Source organism: Tripterygium wilfordii, chromosome 7, assembly GCF_013401445.1.
Source record: "Tripterygium wilfordii isolate XIE 37 chromosome 7, ASM1340144v1, whole genome shotgun sequence".
Classification (NCBI taxonomy): domain Eukaryota; kingdom Viridiplantae; phylum Streptophyta; class Magnoliopsida; order Celastrales; family Celastraceae; genus Tripterygium; species Tripterygium wilfordii.
Genome location: NC_052238.1, coordinates 2,753,386 through 2,779,481, shown reverse-complemented (window position 1 = coordinate 2,779,481; position 26,096 = coordinate 2,753,386). Strand labels below are relative to the sequence as shown.

At 37.1% G+C, this 26,096-nt stretch overlaps 4 protein-coding genes and 1 long non-coding RNA gene across 12 annotated transcripts; 2 read left to right on the top strand and 3 right to left on the bottom strand.

Moving 5' to 3' along the window:
• The first annotated feature begins 2,647 nt into the window (after positions 1-2,647).
• Positions 2,648-4,424, top strand: LOC120002362. Of its 2 annotated transcripts, XR_005469160.1 has the most exons (4): positions 2,650-2,774; positions 2,832-2,928; positions 3,835-3,869; positions 4,376-4,424. It is a non-coding gene; the product is annotated as an uncharacterized LOC120002362 (long non-coding RNA). The 2 variants fall into 2 exon arrangements; XR_005469161.1 differs by lacking the exon at positions 2,832-2,928 and having other exon boundaries at positions 2,648-2,774; positions 4,376-4,423.
• A 68-nt stretch (positions 4,425-4,492) lies between these two features.
• LOC120002358 (nicalin-1-like) lies at positions 4,493-11,792 on the top strand. Of its 2 annotated transcripts, XM_038851086.1 has the most exons (16): positions 4,493-4,551; positions 4,671-5,074; positions 5,482-5,836; positions 6,521-6,690; positions 7,479-7,582; positions 7,692-7,758; positions 8,238-8,330; positions 8,422-8,586; positions 8,732-8,872; positions 8,966-9,043; positions 9,476-9,588; positions 9,678-9,738; positions 10,635-10,802; positions 11,026-11,127; positions 11,209-11,298; positions 11,407-11,792. In XM_038851086.1, exons 3-16 carry the CDS (start codon positions 5,545-5,547, stop codon positions 11,467-11,469), a joined length of 1,707 nt encoding a protein of 568 aa, XP_038707014.1. In that variant the 5' UTR covers positions 4,493-4,551; positions 4,671-5,074; positions 5,482-5,544; the 3' UTR covers positions 11,470-11,792. The 2 variants fall into 2 exon arrangements, with proteins under 2 accessions (XP_038707014.1, XP_038707013.1); XM_038851085.1 differs by having other exon boundaries at positions 4,671-5,836.
• Positions 11,793-12,493: 701 nt separating this feature from the next.
• Positions 12,494-14,314, bottom strand: LOC120002361 (small RNA-binding protein 11, chloroplastic-like). Of its 3 annotated transcripts, none has more exons than XM_038851094.1 (4): positions 14,158-14,314; positions 13,137-13,205; positions 12,958-13,025; positions 12,494-12,881 (listed from the first exon to the last, which is right to left on the bottom strand). In XM_038851094.1, the coding sequence occupies exons 1-4, from the start codon at positions 14,276-14,278 to the stop codon at positions 12,846-12,848; spliced, it is 294 nt and encodes a 97-aa protein (XP_038707022.1). In that variant the 5' UTR covers positions 14,279-14,314; the 3' UTR covers positions 12,494-12,845. The 3 variants fall into 3 exon arrangements, with proteins under 3 accessions (XP_038707022.1, XP_038707023.1, XP_038707021.1); XM_038851095.1 differs by having other exon boundaries at positions 12,958-12,998; XM_038851093.1 differs by having other exon boundaries at positions 12,567-12,881; positions 12,958-13,064.
• A 132-nt stretch (positions 14,315-14,446) lies between these two features.
• Positions 14,447-20,393, bottom strand: LOC120002360 (mRNA-decapping enzyme-like protein). Of its 2 annotated transcripts, none has more exons than XM_038851092.1 (8): positions 19,847-20,393; positions 19,711-19,767; positions 19,532-19,581; positions 18,656-18,800; positions 17,610-17,666; positions 16,709-16,835; positions 15,261-15,740; positions 14,447-14,983 (listed from the first exon to the last, which is right to left on the bottom strand). In XM_038851092.1, exons 1-8 carry the CDS (start codon positions 19,885-19,887, stop codon positions 14,927-14,929), a joined length of 1,014 nt encoding a protein of 337 aa, XP_038707020.1. In that variant the 5' UTR covers positions 19,888-20,393; the 3' UTR covers positions 14,447-14,926. The 2 variants fall into 2 exon arrangements, with proteins under 2 accessions (XP_038707020.1, XP_038707019.1); XM_038851091.1 differs by having other exon boundaries at positions 19,727-19,767.
• Positions 20,394-20,664: 271 nt separating this feature from the next.
• LOC120002359 (OVARIAN TUMOR DOMAIN-containing deubiquitinating enzyme 6-like) lies at positions 20,665-25,344 on the bottom strand. Of its 3 annotated transcripts, XM_038851089.1 has the most exons (10): positions 25,167-25,344; positions 24,734-24,777; positions 23,797-24,648; positions 23,260-23,421; positions 22,877-22,954; positions 22,260-22,338; positions 22,020-22,165; positions 21,686-21,751; positions 21,424-21,589; positions 20,665-21,143 (listed from the first exon to the last, which is right to left on the bottom strand). In XM_038851089.1, the coding sequence occupies exons 3-10, from the start codon at positions 24,460-24,462 to the stop codon at positions 20,926-20,928; spliced, it is 1,581 nt and encodes a 526-aa protein (XP_038707017.1). In that variant the 5' UTR covers positions 24,463-24,648; positions 24,734-24,777; positions 25,167-25,344; the 3' UTR covers positions 20,665-20,925. The 3 variants fall into 3 exon arrangements, with proteins under 3 accessions (XP_038707017.1, XP_038707015.1, XP_038707018.1); XM_038851087.1 differs by having other exon boundaries at positions 23,797-24,777; XM_038851090.1 differs by lacking the exon at positions 24,734-24,777.
• Between the last annotated feature and the right edge of the window lie 752 nt (positions 25,345-26,096).

Sequence of the window (26,096 nt, the reverse complement as noted above, 5' to 3'; positions counted from 1 at the left end):
ACAGTAAGAGACGTCTCACTCTAAAGTCCAAACTCCAAACAATGATTAATTCTTTGGTATTCACAGTAAGAGTCGTCTCACTCTAAGGTCCCAAACAATTATTCATTGGAAAGTGCAATGAGAATATGAGATTGCATGCATGAGCAATCGAAAAGAAATATTATTCTGTTTTTTTTATTGATTTATTTTATTTGGCAGGGATCTTTTGAATAGAATCACCCCGAATAACGCCAAATCACAAATCAACAATAACAATGGCAGACATGCTTATGGTTCCGTAGCTTGCATTCGCCTCCTCTACACTGAGACTTCTGGCAATAATCCGAGCACGCACGATCTCTTTGTCCTGGCATACATACACCAAATTCCGGATGTTCACGGCAACAATGTCCATCAGCCTCGCCTTCACCATTCACTTGCATAACATCTTCAACAATCATCAAAAAAAAGAAGAAGAAAACTATTAGAACATTGAAATTACAAAATAAAAATAATAACAGTTACTTTGATATACATATATATGTAGATGACTGACCCATAGATGCGACAAGGAAAATAAAAAGGATGAATGAAGCAACTCGAGGCCATCTCTCTTATCTTGTTGTGTATGATCAATAGTTAGTTGTATTACACTGCTTTTGCTGTAAGAATGGATGGATTGTGACTTGACTTTTATACGCGCGAGTGTATATTTACATGTCAGAGTAAGTTAAGAGCATCCAGATCATCTCTTCTTATGATCAAATCTCCTAAAATCATGGATTTTAAAAACTTTCCTTTACTACTAATGTGCGTGTGCATATTTACATAGTAGGTTATTCACTCACTCTTCTACATACAAAGACAGAAATCCGAAACATATTTTCGAGATTTTTTAGGTTATTTTTACTAAACAAAAAGATCTTTCCTTTTTTTTTTTTTTTTTTAAATGTTCGAAAATAGTTATCTGTTTTTGTTTTGGTTGAAAATTGATTTATTATCTAAGGAACTGCAGCCAAAACAGGCCCATGGGCTTCATATGATGGAATACTTTCTGCTGAACCCGCAAGTTTCACAAGACAGAATTCCAGCGGACCAGAACTGCAGTCGACAGGCCCGTGGGCTTACGAAATAATGGGCTCCTTTTCGTGACCTGGAGACCAATACTCTATTTATTTTTTTTGTAGATAAGCAAAGTCGGTAGCCCTTCCAATTCCTCTCTTTGCCAGCCTTAAACATCTGCTACAGGAGTTCCTTTCTCTACGTGAAATATGAAATGTTGTATAAAATTGGTTTATCGGCTTCATTTCTCTCTTTGGTTTCCATTAGTTTTTCAATACTAGAGAATTATTGCTTAAATGAAGAAACTATGATTCTTTGGAAACTGCAATGAGATTGCATGAGCAATCGAAAAATAAATATTATCTCTTTATTGATTTATTTATGTATCGGGCAGGGATCATTTGAACATAATCACTCAAATGACACCAAACACACAAATCAACAATAACAATGGCAGACATGCTTGCCGCCCCTTAGCTTGCATTCGCCCCCTCTACACTGCAACCTCTGGCAATAATCCGAGCACGGGGCATCTCTTTGTCCTGGCATACACAAACCAAATTCCGGATGTTCACGGCAACAATGTCCATTCGCCGCACCACCTTCACCATTCACTTGCATAACATCTTCAACAATCATAAGAAAATATGTATTAGAACATTGAAACAAAATAAAATTATAATAACAGTTGCTTTGATATATATATGTATTATGTATAAAGATGACTGACTGACCTATAGATGCCACGAGGAACATGAAAAGGATGAATGAAGCAACTCGAATAGTGGCCATTACTCTTATTTGGTCGTATATGATCAATAGTAGTATAGTATTACACTGCTTTAATTTAGTGCTTTTGCTGTGAGAATGGATTGCTAGAGAATGCAATTTATAGTGTTGAGACACAGGGTTTACAACTAATCATTTTCTGGACGTTATTTTTTTAGAGAAAACATTAGTAACTTTCTTTTTATACCTTTGTGACTTTTCTTTTAGAAAAAAACATCACCAACTTTCTTTTTATACCAATGTGACCCGAGTGTATATTTTCATAAATGGTAGGTTATCTATTTACTTACCAGTTATGAAAAGAATCCCAGCAGTTAGTATTTTAGTTATCCCAACAAGATTTAATGTGTATCATGTGTGATATGTGGAGTCCACTAATTAACTTGAATATTGTGCGTCAAACTCAGAAGTTAGGATACCAACTATTGGATTATTTATCTCGGATTAAGCTAAGACGGTGTTCTAATTTGTACTTGGTATTTAGAAGGTCCAATCTATAATAAAAATTAAGATATTAACATTATCCATTAATAATATAAATTAAGACCTGGATTGTTACTAATAAAAAAGAATTTTCAAAAAAGAATTCTCTTTTGTTTTGGTTAAAAAATTGTTTTATAATCTTCTTTTTTAAAATGGGCTTATGGGCTGCAAAATCTAAAAATGGTGGAGCCGTTTCGCCTGGACTCACAACATTCAAAGACAGATATCTCATACCTGGAGCCAAATCCGGCCTGTGGGCTTTAAATCATACTCCTCTCTCCTGGGCCCACCAATCAACAATATGACATCCGTTTCCCTGCTCTGTAGCGTACGCTGTAGCGTCCCTATAACACAAACACGAGCATCCAACTCTTTGTTTCCACGTTTTTCTCCGATTCTCCGATCTCAGAGATCAGTTTCGAGAAGAAGGCTCTCACTCGTCAGAGCTAGCATTCGTCCAGGTTACCTCACTAACTTAAATTTGCTTATGCGAAATTGAAGCTGTTGTTTGGTTTCAGAGAAAATTCGTGTCGTTCACGTTACCTCACTCACTTAAATTTGCTTATGCGAAATTGAAGCTGTTGCTTGGTTTCAGAGAAAATTCGTGTCGTCCAGGTTACCTCACTCACTTAAATTTGCTTATGCTAAATTGAAGCTGTTGCTTGATTTCAGAGAAAATTCGTGGATAACTGGATCAAATATTTTGACTGAATCACTCTTTTTCCGTTGTAACGGTGTAATGAATTTTTGTGACGTCCGCATAATTTACTATTTCAGTCTACAATACACATATTTGTTTCTTTTAATCTGCAGCTCTGCGAAAAGAAGCAAGAATAAGTGGATTTGGTAAAATTGTTGGTGGATGCATGGCCTCCCTGCTTTTTTTTGTGTGGTAGTTTTGGGATTTTAGTGTATATTTCGCAAACTTGTGATCTAGGTCTTAGTGTTATAGTTAAATGTGTTTTCTCACCTTTTATTTCCCTACATTATTTTCAGTTTTTCTCCCTGATTGCTGTTACCATTTCTGTGAAATTGTTTCTCTATCAGGGGGCAATAAGACATTTATAATATTCTATGTTGAGCTGATTTGTTTCACAATTCACTAATATTCTTGAGTTGTCGTTAACGAGATGGATTTTTGGTTTCCATTGTGTTTTTCTCTAGTGATTTAAGTTGCAATTTGAAACTTCATTCATTCATAGTAATGTACACAGAAAATTAGACTGTTTGATTTCTTGGGGAGATACTGATTCAGTCATTTGTAGCTTAAAAGAGAGCCTCTAAAGAGCTCTTTGGGGAGCTCCATTACGAGCTCATCATCAAGGTTGCTGAAGAATCCTTGACAACCTTGTTCATGAGTCCTGAATGAATCTGTTCATGCACTCTAGTTGAACTAAAAAAATATTATACAAAGGAACATAGACATGCTTTTGACTGAAAAAGCCAGAATAGGAAACCATTTGATGAATAAACAAGCTTGTAAATAAGCAAGGAGAACTGACCTGCTTGTTAATTTTACAGGCTGCTATCAGTTACATGGTTGGAGTTCTTTTCAGGTACTAGTTTACTTTTAAATTGTTTCCTTAAATAAAATGATCAGTTGAGATTTGTGATTCTAATTTTTAATACGAAGAAAAAGCCATAGTGTAAGAATTTGAATGAGAGAGGACTAGATCCAGAATCATTCAATTTGAACAAACTTCTCAAAGTTGTGTCCATCTACTACTATGTGCAGATAAACTTACTACTATGTGTAGATGACAGTTTATTATGTCTAGCCCAATTGTTTGATCTCGAAGAACCTCTTGCCTATTGGTCAAAGCAGGATATATGTATTTGGTTATATTTCTTCTCTAAGCAGTTGAGGCAATATCACATATTCCATGCATCTTTAGTCTAGTCTTTTTGTAGATAACAACCAAGATGCATTATTTTTTCCTGGAAACTCTGTGCCTATGGAAATAAGTTCGTGACATAGTTTAATCTTTTCTTAATCTGGATTAGGAAATCCTCCGACAAGCTTAACTTGATTGCTGCTCGCTAATTGTCTATTCTCCTCCAGGATGAAAGGAGGATATTGTGATTTTACAAATTACTGCAGCCTTTCATCTTGCATAAAAACTGTAACCAACTTCAATTTCCATGCAGCTGCCTTTACCTCCAGCTCTTATTCCAGTATATAGACAACCTATCTAAGGAAATGGTTCCTCAGATTTTCATGAAGAAGTCGTCTAAGAAGTATGGTTTGAAACCTCTTCCTCAACCCATTGATGCTCTACAGTATATTTGCCATTTTTTATTTGTAGCTTAATATGAGCACTTTTTTGCCAAGACTAACATTCTATCATCTACAACAGAATTGGAATTCTATTGGTAATAGAAGCGAGGATCTCAAGGATTTATTGGAGAGATAATTAGAAGGCAGTAGCATTGCTCTTTCATCCCCAAGGCTTGTAATTCCAGCTGCTATATATGGATTCTGGATCCTGTCACATCGGTATGATGGTGACTTGTTTGATTTTCAGGTAGATTGAGAAACACTATCTTTGCTTATGGTTTTTGGGATTGTTCCTATAATCCTATTAGTGTCAAAATGGCAGATAAATTTTTTTCCCTTTCCATTTACTGCATAGTTTACTACTTTTCGCAGCTTGTTATTTGTGATGTTTGTGTGTAAAGCTTCTGCTCTTGTTCAAGTCTATAGAGACAATGAGGACCTGAATTTGATCTCTCCGGAAAATGAAGGTTGAAGGAGGCTCTAGTAAGTATAACTCCATATTTTCTCTAGCATCCGAAAATCGTTTATTGCGACTTGCATGTACATATAAAGTTGCCTCATTGCTTCAAGTGCAAAGATGTCTCTGCAATGGTCAATTTCATCAATAATGCATCAAAAATCAATGAAGTCAATATTCTAATATAATAAAATTGTGAATCATTCAACTTCAGCCCCTGATCTTTTACCTGATTTTAGTTTTTAGTCTGTCCAGATTTATGGTATACCCTAAATGAATGTAAAAATGATTAGATTACTTATTTCTCTTTTTTTTTAACTCACCACATGATACCGGCCTTTCCCCTTGGAGGAAACACCGCCTTCGCGGTAAGAGCCGTCTCACTCTTCCGTCTAAACAGGCTCAATTATTTTTAACTAAAATATGTTTTCAGATAAGAAGCAAAGTTTAACCAGTCTACTTCACAAGAGCGCAAAACCCTAGGTCCAAACTCAAAATGGATCTCAAGGGGGGAGCAACCGTATGTCGCCAGTGTCAAGTGCTGGAGTCTATGTATTCGATGATCGCGTTGATTTTCATACTCGTCGCTTGCGTGGAGCTCGGCGACGCCGCCACAGTCGTCGACGTTTACCGCCTCATCCAGTATGATATTTCAGGCGTCCCTTTCGGATCTCGCCTCGCTACACTTAACCACCCGGCGGCCTCCATGAATTTCTCCCCTGCTGCCGATATCTCACGCACAGTCCTCATGATTCCCCTCCGCGAATTGAACATCACCTTTTTGAGAGGTTCCGTACTTTCGTCTCCTCATTCTGAGTTTCGAATTTGGATTTCTATTTCATATACTATAATTAAGTAACTGATTGCTAGCTAGTCCACGACAGTTCCTAACTCCTAAGTTGGATCTCTCATGCTCTTTGCGTAAAGTTTACTTGTATTACTTTATTTTGTTCTTCTATGTCTTACGTTTACCATGACATTCTGATTAGTTAAAAAGTACTTCTCAACGCATAGTTTTATCTCAAGAGTTGTTTTGCATTAAACTTTACTTCAAATGCAAAATGTATATGAATATCAATTGACTTGCCTACTCACTTCATTTTAAGCGAGCTGCATTTGAATTGTTTTGAATTATGCAATTCTTAAGACATTCTTTATAATTCATACTTTATAGAAATAGGAAATCTTTAATTCAGAGATAAGTAGAAACTAAATGATTTATCTGTAGTTTTTTTTTTAATCAGGTAGAAGTACACTTCAAGCTTCTTGAATGTCTAAATTGCCAAAAGAAATAACTATTGGTTAGAGCTTTCTGTTACTGGGTACTGTAATTCCTTTCTCTATATTCTCTATGAGTGGTTCTATTATTTCCAGAGTTCTGATCAATGTGCAGCGTGGTGGTTGTATTGCTTGAGTTTAGAATTCCCCATCTCTTGATTGAAATTAATATGCTGTTGGATATCATATGGCAGAATTCATTGCTCAAAGACGACCACTAGGGGGCTTACTGTTTTTCCTTCCCCAGATGCTTAATTTTGAAAAAAGAGGCAATAAAACGGGTAATTACCAAATTTATGAAATGGAGCTCTTGAAGACTGTACTGGCAAAGCTTGAACGATTAGTTGTTCATGCCAATATACCTGTGAGTGAGATGTTATCTTGTATTCTCCTTTCTTTCTTTTTCTTTTTGCCATGAAGATGATTAGTTTGCTTCCTTTTAACCTTCCACGGTTGTTCTCTCTTGGATGCCTTCATTTAGTCTTTCCAGTGGTTCATCTGATTTTAACTTCTCCTTATAATATGATTGTGCATGCACACAAAAAAAATGTTGATTGGTGCTTTTACTTCAGCTTAAATATAATAGACCTTTTACTCCTTTAACTATCGCTGGAGTATTCCCATCTGAAAATATCTGCATTAAGCCTAATGTTGATTCAAAACTGTAGAACCTAAAATACTGCATGAAATGTTGGCTCGAATCAACTTTGATTTACACTCTAGAGACTACAATGCACATTCATAATTAGAACTGTTTCCCCTATGAATTTTACTTCTGATTACAGATTATTCCTGGTAATTGCATGGCTCAACTTACAAAGTGAGGGGCCTGCAATGATGATGGATCAATTGTTAAAAAAAAACTTTTTTACCAAACTTTGGTTTTGAATCATGATATAAGTTTAGTTCATGCTCTAGTACTCCTCTTTTTGTTCAATGATCTAAAACTATAATCTCTTGGTTTTTCTACCTTCCTTCCTATGCACTCTTGAATGTTGTTTGTATTTTTTAGCTGGAATCCTGGTATGTCTGTAATTGCATGGCTGAAATGACGTCTCTGTTGCTTCTCATCTTTCCTTGATTGCCCTCCTCTTTCTATAATTAGTGTTACTCATTTAGATGAGTGCCCTTACAATTAGGTTCTTGTTGCAGTATCCTGTATACTTTGCTTTTGAGGATGATGATATTGATGCTGTATTGGCTGATTTAAAGAAAAATGACGCCACTGGACAGCCGGCTACTGCAACTACTGGCGGGTTAGTTTGTAACTGAGTGAGTTTGGTGTGTTGTTCTATATGCTGTAGATGTCAACAGAAAACATGAAATAATTGTTGTAGTTATGTCCATCTTTGCGAAATATTGCAGATACAAGCTCATTGTATTAGCCCCAGAACCTAAGAAAGTTGCATCTCCGACCATCATGAACATTCAGGTCTTATTTCCAACCCTTTTTTGTGTTATTTGAAACATCTTGTCATGTTAAAATTGATATTTGCATGGAATAAGAATACAAGTTAGCAAGCTAGTTTGTATTGTAGATTTTGAGCTATCTAGATATTCTATATCATGTCTTAGCTAAGTCTGATGTACATTTTTTTTTTCATAAATACTGACATCTTGTTCAACTTCATTAAATTGGATTTTTAGTTCAAAATGAATGTGGGAAAGTTCTTTGTATCGTCTAATTATAAAGTTGTAAAATGATATAATCTTAATCTTTTGAAATAGATATTGTACATCAATGATTCTATGGTTAATATTCAGTTCCCAACTGTTGGACCAAAAAGAAAATACCGTAAACGTTCAATAATCTGTGTTACTCAGGTTGATAAAGTTTTGATTGATTATGAGATGTATTTTACTGTAACTGATTCTTGTACTGTAAGATACGAAATTGTGTCTTTTTGACAGGGGTGGTTGCGAGGGTTGAAGGCAGATGGAGATACAAATCAACTCCCAACAATTGCTATAGTAGCATCTTATGACACATTTGGGGCTGCTCCTGTACACAACTAATTGATCCTATAACATAACAAATGATTTCCTCAATGAGATGATTCTCTGTGTACAATTTGACAACATACTTTATTTGCAGGCATTATCAGTTGGAAGTGATAGCAACGGTAGTGGCATTGTGGCACTTCTTGAAATAGCACGTTTGTTCTCTCTTCTCTATTCAAACCCTAAGACAAGAGGAAGGTACAATTTACTTTTTGGGCTAACATCTGGGGGACCATACAACTACAACGGAACCCATAAGGTGCGTATCGGTGATGGACTTGCCTTTTCCTGTCGCTTTAATTTCTCCTCTTTTCCCTCTCTGTGGAGCATTCCTTCTGTATTGACTGTCCTCCATTCATGCTCTGTATTGTAGTCTGCTTGATTGTCAGAATTTTGACTTGCAGTGGCTGCGAAGCTTAGATCAACGTTTGCGTGAGAGTATTGATTATGCTGTTTGCTTAAATAGCATTGGTGCATGGGACGATAAACTGTGGATTCATGTTTCCAAACCTCCTGAAAATGCAAATATCAAGCAAATCTTTGAAGTAAGCTGATAAAATGTCAGGGACTTAATTTATTGTTTAACATTGGAATTCCGTTGCTGTGATGTGTAGTTTCATCGGCAGAGTTTTCTGTAGGGTTTTTCCAGTGTGGCAGAAGAGCTGGGTTTTGAAGTAAATTTGAAGCACAAGAAAATAAACATGTCAAACCCTCGAGTAAGCAAATTGCCTTAAATTCAGAACTATGCTTGAGTAGTTGAGAAACAATTTGTTCAATTTATTGAAAATTTCAAGTATTTGTCAGAGAAAAATCAGTGATCAACTTTAATTCTTCTCCTGGGGCCAGTGTATTAAACATTGGGATGCATGGGTCCTTTCTAGCATCAATGGAAATGACGAGTCTTTGATTTTATACATTTGATTAGCCTTTGTTGAGTCTCTTTTTAGCAATCTGTTTGATCATTTCATTTTCTTATCATTACTATTACCATGAAATACTGTTGGTACATATCTTACTTCACGCAATAACTTGCAGTCCCCCTGTTTGATTGGAATACTCCTCCTAAATGTTATTAGTTGCTTTACTTTTACTTTCCTCCTATATTATGCTGTTTTGGATCAGGTGATATAGCTGATAATCTGATGTAGGTAGCTTGGGAGCATGAACAATTCTCGAGACTAAGAGTTACTGCTGCTACCCTTTCTGAACTATCTGTGGCATCTGAATTGTTAGAGAGCGCTGGAGGATTGTCTGATAGCAGGTCATTTTTTGAACTCAAGCACCTTTTATCTTCATTCTAGTGTCCTTGTTTTTGTAGCCAGTTGTTGAGAGCTTGGTTCTTCTGCATAGGCCTTTTGTGAATGAAATTGCTATCATCAGAAGCATCAAGCTAGTTGCTGAGAGTATTGCAGTAAGTTCTTTCTATGTGAGAATTTATCTTCATTGTGATGTTTCTGGGTGATCACACATTCATTCAGGTTACTGAATTTAGCATAACTTGCTTCATTAGTTTTTGCAGTATCTTGGTTGTTTCTGTTGATTTAAGGAAAGAAACTTTGAGATAATGATATTGAAATTTTGAAACATTAAAGTAAGAATGTAAGATACATCTGGAGAGGCTTATCAAAAAAAGAAAAAAAAGATGAAGATACTTCTCGATGAATGAGGTGTAATGTATTTGACATTCGTATGAGCTGCATCTGGGCCTTGTGCGTGTAGTACTGAATGTTCTATGCGTTTACCGGTTTGATGCATTGTGGATATTTAGCTGGTTTGCTAGGATTCTCTAATTAGACTCAGGAAATAGATTAAAGACTAGTATCTTCCTTTTGTGCAAAATAATCAGATGCCTAAAAATTTTAAGTTCACTGGAAAACCTCATAATTCATTCAATCCTTTATGCGGAAAAATTTGCCAATCAGATTTCTCAGTTTAAAATTTTCTATAGGCTATCTTGTATGCACTAAATCCATTATCCATCCCCTATAAGTATGAAGGGCTGCTAATACCTTGGTAGTTGAACAAACCGGTCTGAAGTCTGAACCAACTGACACAGACAGTTACTTCACATGGAGTGACGCAAATGCCACTAGTGGATTGATTCTCGTTCTTCCTGTGACAGGCATTTTAATGGGGAAATGAAAAATCTGGTTGTGCCTGGTGATAGCATGTGCTGTTCTAGCTCAATCTGCACTTAAAATTACAACTATTGGATTTTTTATTTTTAGATTCTGCGATGGAAGATCAACTTCTTTTTTTTTTTGCCCCCCACTATCTGATGTAGTTTTGTTTCTCTGTCGCTTGCAGAGACATATCTATGGTCATCAGGGAAAGAACGTGCAAATCTTTGCAGATGAGAGCAGTTTGGCTGTCAACCCTTCTTATGTGCATGCATGGTTGGACATTCTGTCACGTACCCCTCGGGTGGCTCCATTTCTCTTAAAGAATGATCCACTCGTCATGGCACTGAAAAAGGTTAGGGACTTCTCAATCTTTGATACTATTAGTGAAATCTAGTGTTCCTATAAAGTGCTTTAAGATTTTTTATTGGTACAAGTGTAGTGGAATACTTGCGAGATTAAGGTTCTTTTGGGTAAATAGTACTAGGATAAACAAAGAAGATAAGGGAGCATGAATTGTGAGTGTTCAAGATGTTGCAATGAAAAGTATCTTATGATATTTTTCTTACGGTTGGCAGGACTTAGCTGACCATACTGATGAGGTGAATGTGCAACATGAGGTGCTTGATGGGATGTTCACTTTCTATGATTCAACCAAGGCAAAGCTTAACGTATATCAGGTATCTTCAGATTTCCATCTATCCTACCTATGCTAACATTTCTTTTGCATTGATGACACCAACTCAAACGTATTACTACAGGTTGCGAGCGTGACATTTGATCTGTTGTTGCTTCTGGTGTTGGGATCATATTTGATTGTGCTTTTTAGTTTTTTAGTCATTACAACTAAGGTACTCCCTCTTCTCCCTAATTACATTTCATGATTGATGTCATCAGGTGCAAAATTTAACAGAATTAGTTATATTATTTTGCTCATTTGCCAATGATACTTTGAACAGGGTCTTGATGATCTGATCAATTTATTCCGGCGACCTCCATCACGCAAGATCAAAACAGCTTGATGTCAATGCAGGTCATGTGCTATAGATCTCTGTTCATTACTGAACATTACCTCGCATAGCCTAGAACGTTGTGTCATGGAATGTAGTAGTTCCTATCATGTTTAGGCACCATGAGCAATTATTTTCCATCGTCTGTCCTAGGATTTTAGCCTTTCTGAAGTTCTGCCAAATTCGGTCTTTTTTTAATCATGAAGTTGTGCCAGCAATTTTGCTTTAAATTTTGGGACGTCCTTTCATCGTGGCAATAGCTTACACATTTTTTTGTGCAAGCACCAACATATTTCTTGAATCGAGAATGGGGAAATGGTGGACGATTTTTTTTTCCTTCTCTCTATTCTATTTTGGTCATCTTAAGGAAGATAGGTAATAAATGAAATTGTTATATTTTATGGCAGGAGTAGCAAAGAATTATAAACATGTAAATGTTATAAAAACTGTGTCGAACATCAATCTGGATGAGAAATTAGGTCATTGGGTCACTGGTTTAGGGTGGATTATCAGTTGAACTGTAAGTTTAATTAAAAAAATACAAATTTATTAGTATTAAAAATACATATTATAATAATATTATATGATCATTCATTTAAAAAATTAGAAAATCAAATTCACATAAGATACTCGATACATATAAAAATCCACCCATTACATATAAAAATAAAATTCCAGTTCTTAAATCAACTAATATGTAATATAATAAATAATTCAAAATTGAAAAATTATTTTGAACTTATAAATGTACGTAGCATACCCAAGCTACAGCGGATTACCGCCCGTCCCATCCAGCCCGGCAAAGGTGTGGTCACGAGACTGGCCCAATGTGAATTTAGGGCCCGATTTGAATTCTTCACCTTAAATTTGAGCCCGGCCTGGGATTTTAAAGCACTTTAAAAATATTATTCATGCTCGGGCCGGGCCGGGCCTGGACAAGAAACATTACCAGGCCCAAGACCCTGGCTTCAACATTTAATAAAACCCGGACCGGCCCAACATTTGACCAGCCCTTGTGCAAGCATATGCGCACGTATACACCTTTCTTATCAGCCTTTTATTTTTTCACACGGCTAAGAATATTTTCATATTACGATAGTCCAGAAACATTTTGAAATCGAATGCTATTTCTGCCACCGTCGAAACAAGTGTTTGTTAACATGAGTAACATTTAAGACACTGAAATTAAACGAGTTAGGATTATATCTGACTCACATCAAGCAAAATCCAAGCAACCCAATCAACACCAAGATTTGTATCTTACGCCAAAAGACGATTCATCCCCAATATCAAAGGCAATCCCTAGATCAATTAAAGGGAGGTATGAGAGGATCAGAAAGTTACATATCAGGCAATCAGCTGCTGGCTCGGGGAAGCCTGACCGCACCTCATCTACGTACCACAAGGGCACGCCCATCTAGTACCTGCAGTTAATCATGGTGTTATTCTTCGAATTTACCATTTGGAATACACAAGACGAGGGAATTCTGCACTTCTCACCTTCCCATTCATGGCCTCCACGGCCTTGTCGGCTTCAATCTCTGTAGCAAAGGTCACAAACCCATAACCTTTTGACTTATTAGTAATTTTATTCCTTATTATTTTAGCTGGAAAGGAAGGGGTGTCAAACATTTGATATTGCGATAATGTTGAAGCAAGGATTTACGAGTTTGATATACCTTCAAGAACATGGCCAAATTGTGAAAATGCTCCAGCTAATCTTTCTTCTGTGGTCAAGAAAGATACACCTGCAACAAAGTCATTGTTCATGGCAATACCAAGCGTTAAACTGTTAATAGATGGGATAATCATAGGCTGCAGCCTCTCAAGTCAAGAAAACGGAAATAGAATATAAATTAGTACAAGTATTTTGCTCTGTACCATAGCTTGCAGAATTCAGTTTTCTGTAGTCCTAATTTGCTCTGTACTTCTCACCTTCAGAAAACTGAATTCTGCACTTCTCACCTTCAAAAAACTATACATGGCCTTTCTTTATTGCAATTTCAGTTTTCTTTTGGTAGGTGAGTAAAGATCACTCTCCCAATGGATTAAAACAGGTAGTCTCACAAGATGTGAAAATGGATCAGCAGTGTCAACAGGTTCACAGAGATCAAAACAGTGTGTTAGACAAATGTAAATTTTGGTATCATAAGAGGTAGAACAGACATAGCTTCTTCAGATCTCCTGAATAATTAAAAAAACTCAATCCCCAAACTGTCTTAAACCCTCATTTACGTCTTGTATTTCCTCCTCCATCAAAGGAGCTAAACAACTCCTAAGTCCTAACTGGAGAGATTGTGAATGCTTTAACTTCATCAGATGGAGAGAACAACAAAAGAAAATATATGATCTCAGTAAAAAAAAGAAGTTAAAATGCAATTCGATTAGCATGAAATTGATAAACAGTCTACTCCAGCCTCCATAAAATTCGCAACGGAAAATCATCCCCCAAATAGCAGGAGATTAGGTTTTCGTGCCAAAGCCAGGGACACGAAGTTTCAATTCAACAAGTTATATGTTAACACTCAGCAATCACTTCCATCCAGATCTACAGATGAAGGAGATGCCTTCGAGTTTCAAAAAAGTATTCATCATCAAATCTACGGTAGCGCTCAATATCGGGAAATTCTCGGAAATCTCATATCATCAACATCCAGGCAAATCTTCAAATACATGTATGTGGAGAGAGAGAGAGAGTACCTTTGACGAAAAGCTTCGAAGCGAAGGTCCTGTAGAAGAAGAGCCGGGAAGCTGGATATGTAGAATTTGAAGGAGAGATGTTCCTAAGAAACCTTCGCGACACTCCTCCTAACCCTGCCATCTGAGAGACGAGTGATTCTCATTTTGCCGTAGAGGGAAAATAATTACTTTTTTAAATCAAGAATTTGACATATTAATTTAATCACCAATAAGCTGTTTTTTTTTAAAAAAAAATTTAATCTAAGACCATTGGACAACATTGAAATCGCAATTTTATTGTTGGCAAATTATTTTATTTTTTATTTCATAATTATAATTACATATTTGAACTAACTTTTGTATTCCAATAAATGAAAAATGATGTAAATATTCTACTGCGGCAGAGCACAGAAGTAACAATAGATAAATTCATTAAAAAAATTTTCTAAAAAAAGGACCCACGATGGGATGTTCGGAAAGTTGCGTACCAAACAATGCAGTGAAAATTGTTAACGTCATTCAAGGCCATGACACAAATCATCAATTGAGTTCCAGGACTTGCAACTTAAAAATACTTCCCATGCATTTGATAAGGACAACGTCCAATGGAACATCTTTACTAGCACGCACAAATATGATAGTGATAATATCTAGGGATAAAACAGCCAAAGGAACTGACAAGAGCCAAAATACTATACAAATTGGGCCTTCTTACACAGCGACAGTCCAGGAATAAAGCTACACATAAACAAAACTCCAGCACCATGGTGGTGGTGCCTCCTCCAACAAATCACGAGTTATGTGCATTTAGCAGCGCTCGGTAAACCAGGTCGATGAATTGATCATCCTATAACAAAGTATCCAAACATCCAATTAATAAATAATCGGAACAGTTACCATTCAAAGTTATACAAGGAAACAGGTATGATGTTGCTCATAGAGGTTTCAATCATGATTTCTCACATGTGCATAAGGACCATTAAAACCATACATTACAGACCGTAGTAGATTTCAAATTGGCTAAAACCTATTCGCAAAGATTGTTTTGAGTATCAGCTACTGGAAATCCAACCATGCCGCATTAGTAAATCTACCTCTGCAAATAAAGAACTAGAGAGACTTACCTGAACAAGCACCAAAAGGGCATCTCGAACTTTGTCTCTGTTGAGGACTTGACCATAGTTGGCAGTAGGCACAGAAGATGTAGGAGTAAGAGATGGAGGTGGCGTTGGCGGTGGAAAAGGCTGAAGCAGTGGAGCACCATATGGACGCCGCAGATTCGCAGGTGGGTTGAGTGGAGGAGCAGTGGGCAGTAATGGAGATACATGTGGCATTGTCCTGGCAGCCAAAGAAGGAGGAGGAACAAAAAATGAAGAGGGTTTTACAAGATTAGTGGTCCGGTTGCTGTTGTTGTTGGATTCAATGGTATCAAGAAGTGGAATTAAAGCAGTAGATGGAGGCAGAGAAGGAGATGACATTTGCAAGGATGGAACAGTGGCAGGGGGCACACTAACAGGAAGGGAAGGTGAACGGACTTTTGCAGAAGATCGGTAAGGTTGACCGGCAACTGATGCATGTGGAGGATTACCAATATTCATAGCTGCCTGCAATAATTAATTCAAAAGAAGAAGTCCAAACAAAAGTTACTATTTTAAGTGAAGGGAAACTGGTTATTGTCAATTCTAAAATCTAAACCACAGATATACAAGTGCATGTTCAACTTGCAAAGGGAAAGACAGGAAACTTTGAAATTGTGTGTAAAAATATTGCAGAGGACCAAGTGGGTGCTGACCAAAGGGATAGGTGATTATACTTTTATAATACATTCCTCTCAGGACATTCTTTTGGCATATAACTCGCTACATTAGACAAGACAATGTATACATGAACTGATGAACCTACGTTATTTAATTCCTTTAAATTTTCAGTTTAGTGATTCATGTTTCCGGTCTTTTAGGGTGCACTTGTTTCAATTATAGAAGGGATGAAAAGTTACTCAGAAATAATTCGTACCCTTTTAACGGTGTTTGACAAATGGAGGTAACTGTTAATCCAGGGTAACAGCTAACCCTGATTGAGAGCAAATGATATCCTTGGGGGTTACTCTTACCTTAATTTTTCTCCTTTTCTCCTTTGTGTTGTTGGGCTACAATTAAAACAAAGATTTCTTTTAAATGGGCTTTGAGTGGAGCTAGAATGTTTGCCAAAAATTATTTGAACAGATAGATAAGCCATAAGAAATGTTCTTTATGTTCAACTGAAAATTTATCCACAGTAAATGTTTGTTTATCATACACGATGCATAGACACCGAACGCAACAGATAAACAAAGTAATAGTTTGTGGTCAATGTTTTTAGACTGGATATATTACAATTTACAAATAAATTTATATCTACCATTTTGCACCAACTAGCTGACGAACTCAATAATTTTTCTGAAATCTTTTATATGAAATCATCAGAGCATATACTTAGGTATGTTTAAAGTTTAAACAGAAAATTCAACAAATTGCAGTTCACTGAGTGGTTGACAAGGACGTACAAAAATATCTTCAGTATGGAAGAGACTTACGCTAAAGAAGTTCACAAAGGCAGGATCATCAGGGGCATCAGTGACATTGGAGGCAGTCGAAGATGGTGGCTCCAGAGGACCTTCCATGACTGCCATACCTGGGACAGCTTCAAGTTCCTCAAATTCACTGCAGTGAAGTATGGCTAATTAGCTATAATATCATTTCACAAAATTTTGATAATTTAACATTCATGAATCATACTGGAAAGCAATATCTAAGATTTAATGATGCGGCGGCAGTTATTCTTTGAAGCTTGAATCCTCACAGAAAACCAGATTATCTTGCTTGCATTTCCAAACAAGAAATTTCTTCATGAAAATTCAAACCCAAAATCCATCAACTTTCTGGACCTTAAATCAATGAAAGCACCTTGGAATAGAATTTATAAATTTCTCCTGAATCAATGTCCACAAGAGTCCTCCTTTCCTGTTTTTCGTCCCTTTTTATTATTAAGTGTTAAGAAATATTCATTACTTCAGGTGTGCAGCGAGGATAACATCCTCAAAATGGACTATAGCATTGCCATTACCACCAAATTTTTTTTGCCAGTACTAGGAATACTATTTTCTTTATGTAATTCACCTATACTATAAACGACAAAGATTATTAGCCAAAAATATAATGTCAGGAAATTTTCTTTCTGAAATATGAATACAAAAGAATCTTCATTCAGGGCCACAAAAAAGGTTAAACATAAAATCAACAACCAAAAACCAGTAGCAAAGAAATCCCCAATCACTAGACAGGTGAGCTGAGATTAAAGAAAGAAGATGAAAAGCAACTAAACAGAAACAGTTTATCAATGCAGAGAATTGAGAGATGAGTGTAATTAATAAAAGAAAATGTGTTTTCATCCACGCATTTCATCAGAAATTAAAAATGCAGCGAGCAGATTATTACCTTTTATTTGTTGACACTTTTGACTTCTGAGGCACCTTGGAGTATGCATTCAATATCCTGGAGAGATAAGACAAAAGAAATTTAATAAATGATGATGAAAAGATTATCAATCATAGTTTACAGGAATTCAACTGGTGAATTCATAGTGCAATATAAGGGGAAAAGAAACAGAGCTAGTTTGATCTTGATAAGGAAAATAAGTGTCATTCAAAATACGAAAGCCTTATTCTAAGATTCAACAGAACAAATCAGATTTATACTGCAGCTTCATAATAAGGACAAAATATGGAGCATGGTAAATCACCTACTCCATGTAACCCTTCTACACATGGAAAAGCAAAAGTGACATGTTTAGAAAAAATGAAAAATTAATCTGTTTCCATTCCTGCTCCAAGCTATGGATCCTAGAAAATCATGTCATATAACTATATAAGTCATACTAATATATGCAAACTAGACCCGCATTATTCCTTTTTGTTAATTCATGTAAACATATCAATGGCTTCATGTTATTTATCATTTAAGAAGCTGTATTTACCACAAAAAAAAAAACATAATTTCCTTTAGCATACGAACAAAAAATAAAATCAAGTATAACATATAAAGGATTCATATATGCAAGTTGTGCATAAATTGACATGCTAGACATGAAACACTTGGAACCACTAGCTAAGCATTGATTCAACAAAGGTGGAAGTAGCAACCACAGAAAACAAGTGGAATGAAGGTCAAATTAACCTCTACCACTGTACTTTGAATTGTGCAATATAGATGTAAAGGCCAAAATATAAACAAACGATATGTAGCACATAAAACATGAAAAGAAATGGTGCTGATATAAAGCCACGGCAAAACATCACTACTAGTGAAATTTCTCACCCAACGAAACACCTTATTTGAAGGAATAATCCCTAGAGAAACCTTGACCGAAAATTCCTTGTGTTTATAACACCGACCGATGTATGGTTATTTCTCTAAATTACAAGGATATTTGCCAGAAACATTTATTAATTGTTTATTTGTTTATCATAATGTTTATATGGTACCTGCTAAAAAGATTTGCAACCACTTCACACTCTTGAGCATTGTAGAACCAAATGCCGTTAACTTCTTGAGATGCGTTACGGTATAAAAGATATGGAACCTGGATCTCATATTCAAAATCTCCCAACAGATTTTCCACCAAATTATCTGATTTCACAAACATAAGAAAGTCCCTTAGTACAAAAGTCAAAAACCATGGATCGTATACACTGCACCAACAAACAATAATCCAAACTAGAAACGTCAACTTTTCTAAATTTTTTCTCCTCGGAATGATAAATGAAGTTTATCAAAAGAAATTAAGACGCCAAGAGAATTTCCTCATATAAAAACAATAAAGCATATGCAACCCAAGTGACTATCGCATCCAATAGAAAGTTGCAAATGGCATTAAAGGACAGAGTACTGCTAAGCTTGATATTGAACTCATAACTAGGAATAGGATTATCGAATCAGGAGCCTATCCCTTAAAGGCTTAAACAGGTATCTCATTGTCCACAGGTAGGAAAGTTGAAGGTAGTACATGGTTCAAATTGAGAACTTCTCCCTCATTTAAGATGAAAATCAATTAAGTGAATTAGAAAGGAGAAAAAAATTTAGATTGTGAGTATCCTTCGATATGTAGGGAATACACAAAAAAACTAGTTGAAAATATTTCTCCATATGGCAATACTATAGCCATATTACTTTGTTTGCATCGTCCCAGATCAATATTAACTACCAGAGATTCCAGAATCCTTGGTAAAGTCAATGTATTGCTTAATTTTCTCAGTTAGCACCAAAAGGCTAACAAATACAATGAAAATCAAAGGTAATGATGGACCTGAAAATATATCACACAATTCAAAACAAAGACATGAGTGGGGTAAACGACGAACCTGTATTACGCCGGTTCATCACAATAAACTGAAACCGAGGTTGTGCATTCCTGAGATTGCCCCATGGATTCATCATAAAAAATGCAATGGTATATATGCAATCCATTATGCGTCATTCAATCAAAATCAATCGACTAAAAAATCTACAAAGAGGAAATACACTAAACAGAAGTACATACATGTCAACGAACTCACCTCTTAACGACGAAAAGGGATCCTTCGACATCCTTGCGACTCTGCAGAGGAGGAGCCAAAACCCATCAGAGAGAGCAAAGGAGGGAGAGAGAGAAGGGGGGGGGGGAGGGAGGGGCAAACCCATTGGCTGAGCTCGATATTGAACTCGTAGAAGGTAACATGAGCCGCGGTAATGAGAATCTCCTCAATGAAAGGATCGATTCGTTGAAGAACTGTGAGATTGAGCAGCTTTGTGCTCTGTTGGTCCAGATTCGGCATCAATTTTCCGTTCTGCAACATTCTGTCATCAAAATTTTATTTTTCATGAATTAGGGATTTTGATCAGTTAGTTGCTCAAGCACAAACCCTAGAAGACTGGGTTTTGAGGATTCAGAGAGAATGAGAGATCCACTCAGCTTTGTTAGTTTGGCAAAATTTCCGTTTAGGGAAGGGACTAAAACACTGAAAATAGCCTATCTCAACTAACGGGCGTGATTGTCAAGCAATCAAGAAAACGCTGCCGTTTGAAGCCCTACGCAATCATCCTCCAGCCTTGGACTTTCATGGGACAGAAAAGTGCGAGACAACTTTCTAACCCACGCGTGCGATTATCCGAATCATGAACCGTGAATGCACGATCTGAGAAGTACACCGGGCTTGGCCCAACAAGACCTGATAGTAGGATCCCAACTCCCCTCACAGGCCATGAGCCATCTCTCATTGCTACGCGAGGTTTTATTTTTTTTATTCTCAGGTGCTAAACAAGATCCCCACATTTTGATTTTGATAGCATTTTAAAACTTGAAAGAGAGTTCAAAGCAAATTAAAAGTTAAAAGCTGCTTCGTTCCTCAAACATGCACCTTGAACCATTCGCATCCAGCTGCACCTCTTTTACTAGAGATGGTAACATTTTGCCTAGAACAGATGAGAGACGAATGTACTGTGTGAGTGGGAGCCAGGAAACGAAACTCACTAGAGCTAATATAAAAACCTGACCACAGGCTCGGCTATATGAATTACATCCCCAGTAGATCCATTTATTAATTAGACGTAGTAATGTAACAAATCTAAGAGGTCTCTGACACGGACGGTTCATTTATTTCACCAAAGCTTCATTATCAGTAGAGCAAGCCAATATTACTCCTCAACCATACTGGTCTCTTTCCAAATGGCAACCATTTCCAGACCAGTGGTCTCTTTCCAAATGGCAACCAGTTCCTCATTCAGTTGCTTTGCCTTTCCGTCGGCTGCTATTACTGGTCTCCAGCAGGTAACAAACCATAGAATCTACATCATCTCCAAATATGCGGTAAGCCTCTATTGCCTGCAGATAGGTGAATCCCATTGACAATAGCATTTGCATGCTACTGCTGAGGACTGTGTCCTGTGAACCCTGTTTTCTCCCACTTCCCAGCTTGGTCTCACTGCCAGACGATCCTGCTCATGGATTTTAATGTATTGTTAGTGTCATGGTCTGAAATTCCCATCTACAAATGAATATTACATTTTGAGAAACAAATTACTTTCTCAGCCTCTCTCTCTAATAGATAAATCCCACACTTCCTGAGTAAGAGCATGATGACTTGAACCAAAGAACCAACGGAGGGAAGTAAAAAATTGGGTTCACTTACAAACACTAAAAGATCTTATCACACTACTTTAATCAAAGAGCCACATTTTCAATTAAAAAAATTGGAAGAGGAAACAGAAGGCATACTTGCTCCAGAGGATGATGGTTCAGCACTGGAAGTAGATGATTCTTTATGACCCTTGAAGTTGTCATCAGCAAGATACTCAGCACGAGAAGCTTCCATCACCATACGTTCAATCTCTTTTTCAGTAACCTCAAGATCAGAGTAAAATCGCCCCTCAGCCAAAAGCGCCTGCAGAGTAAGATTTTGTCAACAAGAAAACAGAATAATGTCAATACAATAAAAGATGGACTAAAATTACAACATTTAATAAAATAAGATACATGCATTGTCTATTTGTTGATCCTGCTGGGCCTTCATAGCAGCCTTGACTTGATCCCTATCAACACTCACCTGCAAAATAGACCATAATGAAAAGTAATGTTAACTAAATATTGTTTGTCATTCTCCTCATTGGAAGCCATGTCTTTATTAAGAACGCAGGGGAAGTTTAATGCCTGCTCAAACAATCTAATAGTTCTTCTCGTCCATCTCATTTAAATTCATGCCTCAAAAACTAAATTTGATTTGAGTCCACGTCAGTAGCATCTCACAAATATAGAACATAAACTATTATATTCTTAGATTTTGATGCAAGCTAAAACTGGGTGCATAAACATACCCCCCGAAGAGAGCTGAATCCAAGCCCTGCACCAATTGCCAATCGACGTGGGTCGACAAGAGAGTTGTAATGATTCCCATGATGGTAACTTAGCCGTATTGGTGGGGTATCAGTATTGTAGCTTCCATGGAAAATATTGATAGGTTCTGTATAGATAACTATTTTCATTAAGACCAAATACAAAGGTATAATCATATGATAAATGTGTAAACCATCATTATTATCTCAATAGGACAGCACCTGTGCTATATGCATAGATATGGATAGGCCTATTATACATTTCAGATAAGGCTTGAATCTCCACATTGTTTCCATAGACCTGCCACCCAGAGAAAAGATAAATAAGTTAATTAAACAGGAAGACCCTGTAACTGATCAGAATCGAGTCATCGACAATAACATCACAACTCAATCAATTTTCTCCTCGAATGGAAAGAAAACAACCACAATTCAATAGTTCAAAAATACAAAGGAGACTTTACATGATAAAACAGCTAATAAACAAGGTACTTTCAGCTAAAGACAAACAAAGACCAGTTTTGGAAAGTGAGAGACTTATTTCATCTTCTTATGTGGCAACCACCAGCCTATCCAGGTTATGATTCTTGCATGCTCACGTGTATATATTAACATATGAATCAACATGCAGAAACAAAAAAAAAACACACACACACACACAGAGGTATGAATACGTGGTTCAAGGTTTACTAATAGAACAATACATTTCTTCACATTCCTACCAAATTAGCCAAATTGAGGTAAGAGCACTGCAAAGATTGTATGGCTTAAGTATATCATGCATTTGTACCAAATCGGCAGATAGAAGCACAGAAAACACAGATTAGAGCATTTAGTACCTTGTCTCTTCTCTTCCTCCTACAGTACAATGTAAAACCTTCTGTTATAAATTGTGAAAAGTGATCCCTTTCTCGTTCCTGAACAAGCAATAACTGATGAGCACTGCCATACGGTTCATCCAAGTAAAAAGTATATAAACGGTATACAGAATGTTGAAAAAATAATTTGACAGCTCCATCTTTAAATTATCTTTTTCGGTGCAATAATTGTTGCAGAAGAGCAATGAATATAATAAAAAATACTACAAATAGTTTCACTTTTTCTTTCTTTTGATATTCTCGCTTAACCCTCTCTTGACAATAGAAGGACGACAAGACACCTACAAAAAATCCCTTAAGAACAAACATAAAGAAGAACAAATTATATATAAAAATAAACTTACCATATAGTCTATGCACATTTGCCTGGTCAAATCATACAACTCAGAATCTCCATAGACTTGATCTGCAACAGCACGGAAGAGACAGTTCCCATCTTCCAACATACGCTTGACTTCCAACCCTTTCGCCCGCCGAATATCAATTTCAAACTGGCGCTCTCTTTCCTGCAACATATACCAAATGCTGCTTTGTGTGAAATATCTAATGTGAACAATGTGGTTCCATATCAATTATGAAGGCTAGGTCACAACTTCCAAACAAAATCTAAATCCAGTACATTACACATGAGAAGATAACTAGAGAAGAGAACATGTCTGTAATGACTTTATCAAGTGGTACTCGGATGCATATGTTCTCAAGGCAGAGAAAAACGCATTGGTGGTACAACTGGAATGATTTTGAGCAATCTGAATCAGAGTCGTCAAAATTACAAGTGAGTTAACAAAAATCCCTCACCAAATCAACCATTTAAGGAAAAATTTCCATACATCAATACAACATATACATGCTGCAAGTAAAATGCATCACAAGAAACTTACCAAATCATTGTAGGAGGAAGCAAAGCAAGGACTCTGCTCATCAGCACTATTGTAGCCCTCACTTTCAGCATGTGACCTGGGAGATGAAGGTCGAGACCCAGTCGGTGAAGACCTGGTAGACACAAGAGGCCAGACACTTGCTCTTCTCACAGAATTAGGACTTCCTGAAACCAACCTCCTTGAATTTGGATTTGAGGCTGACGGTTTTGGAGGTGGGACAGGAGGAGGAGGTGGATGCGAACTTCCACTACCAGACTGTGAAGAAATGACACTGGCGCCTTCATTTTCAACAATAATTCTCTCTGATGTTCTCAACCCACCCGGTCCTCTCACCAACTCCCCAGCATCCAAGATATCATCAATGATTAATTTCTCACCACCGTCATTCTCCTCAATTGAACTCTCAATTCTATCACCACAAGGACCTTCAATCAAAAGATCATCACCTTTTGCTGCCCTATTTTCTGTGCTTCCAGAATTATCCAAAAGCTCGTTCACAACTTGCAGCTCTTCTCCAATTTCCTCATCTTTCGGAGCTGAAAGACTTTGCTGCTCAGGCCGGCCAGAAGGGGACCCCGACAAGGAAGGAGAACGGGCTGAGTTCAAAGAAGAAGAGGAAGAAGAACTACTCCCGGTAGAACCTCGCTGAACTAAAATTCGAGTCATTGGAATCCGATGGTGTATAATATTATACTCTGGATGACGAACGGTAAAGGACCCCACAAATTAGAGACACAATAAGACGAGAGTCATGGGTTTGTCGCGCGTTCTTGCCCTAGGAGTGTTGATGCCAATCCCTTGGCTGAAGGATTTCTTCAAGCCCAGTGTGATTTGCTCCTCGCGAAACAATTTCTGCATTCCCCTAACAATTCTCATGAGACCCAGACCGTCTACTTTTAAACAATAATAGCCTTCTCTAAGTGGTCGAGTTTTTTACCCGAAAAAAGTTTTCCTCAAAGATTCACCTTTACAAGCACCGAGCTGCAGACAACACCATCCATTTCCACAAATAATCAAACAAAAAAGAAAAAATGAAGAAGAAGAAGAAAAACACACTTTCCGTGTCAATCCCGTAATCACTCCATTCAATTATCTATAAACTAGGAAAATCTATCTTCTTTAGAACTATTTTCTTTATGTAAAACAAAAGAAGCTCACTTAAAAATTAACCTAATTTGATTGATTGATCTTGTGTGGCAAACTTCTCTTTTCCATTATTCTCCTTTCTTCTCTCAACAACTAAGCAAGACGACGATCAAGATACGAAATAATCAAATCAACGTGTATAAAGACTATCGATCGAAGATCAAAAGAACGATAACGAAAGAAGAATGCAAACCCTAAGTAGGCTTGAGTTTTTGAAGTCGTACCTGATAGAAAGATATAGAGAAGAGGAGTTGAGATCTGCGAATGCCTGTGGATTGTTTGTAGGGTTTTGGTTATATGATGAAGAGAAGAAACCAGAAAAAGAAGATAACTTGGTCGCGAATGAGAGTGTTTTCGCAGGAGAGAACAAACAGAAACTTCCAAAAGAGACTCTAGAGAGATATATAGGGGAAGAGAGATTTGAGGAGTGGGTGGCTTTTTAGCGGTGAGTGGGGGCTGAGAGACGGCAATCCGACGTGTACTCCACCCACATATTGACGGCTCGTCGCCGAGTGGCTAATTCGCACGTGTCTTTTCACACGTTTGGGGTCATACTCATACTACTTCAGTTGCAAGTTAGAAAAGCATACGTGAGTTAAACATCAAATTAACACAACAAAATCTTGTTAGTTCTTCACAGCTGTCAACGAAAAGTTGTGGGCCCGGATAGTGGCCACTAGCCAAGTACTATTGGATCTAAGTAAGGGCCTTGTTGGGATTTGGGAATGCATCTGGTTTTACAGCCCAAAGCTATCATTGGGCCAACTTTTCGGCCCAAGTATTACGAAGCTTGTTAAAGAACGAATCAACAAGCATTGATTAGATGATGACTATTTGCACCCCAGAGATGATTAAATACACCCCAAAATCACAAAAAACACTCAATCTAATAACACCCCAACTGACCCTACCACACATATCATTTCTCTCCATCCCGTCTTTCTCCTTCTTCACTTCACTCTCCATCTCCTTACAAAATCAGACCCATCACTCTCCTGTGGAAGACGAAGAGTTCAACGGCGTCCAAACAACATTTTCTTCTTACGCCATGTAAATCAACATAGTTCTACAGCCTAGTACCACATGGGCGGCGATGATCTCGCCGGAAGAGACTTTGGAGATTGTACTGCTAGTGGCCAGCGCTTGCCCTTTGT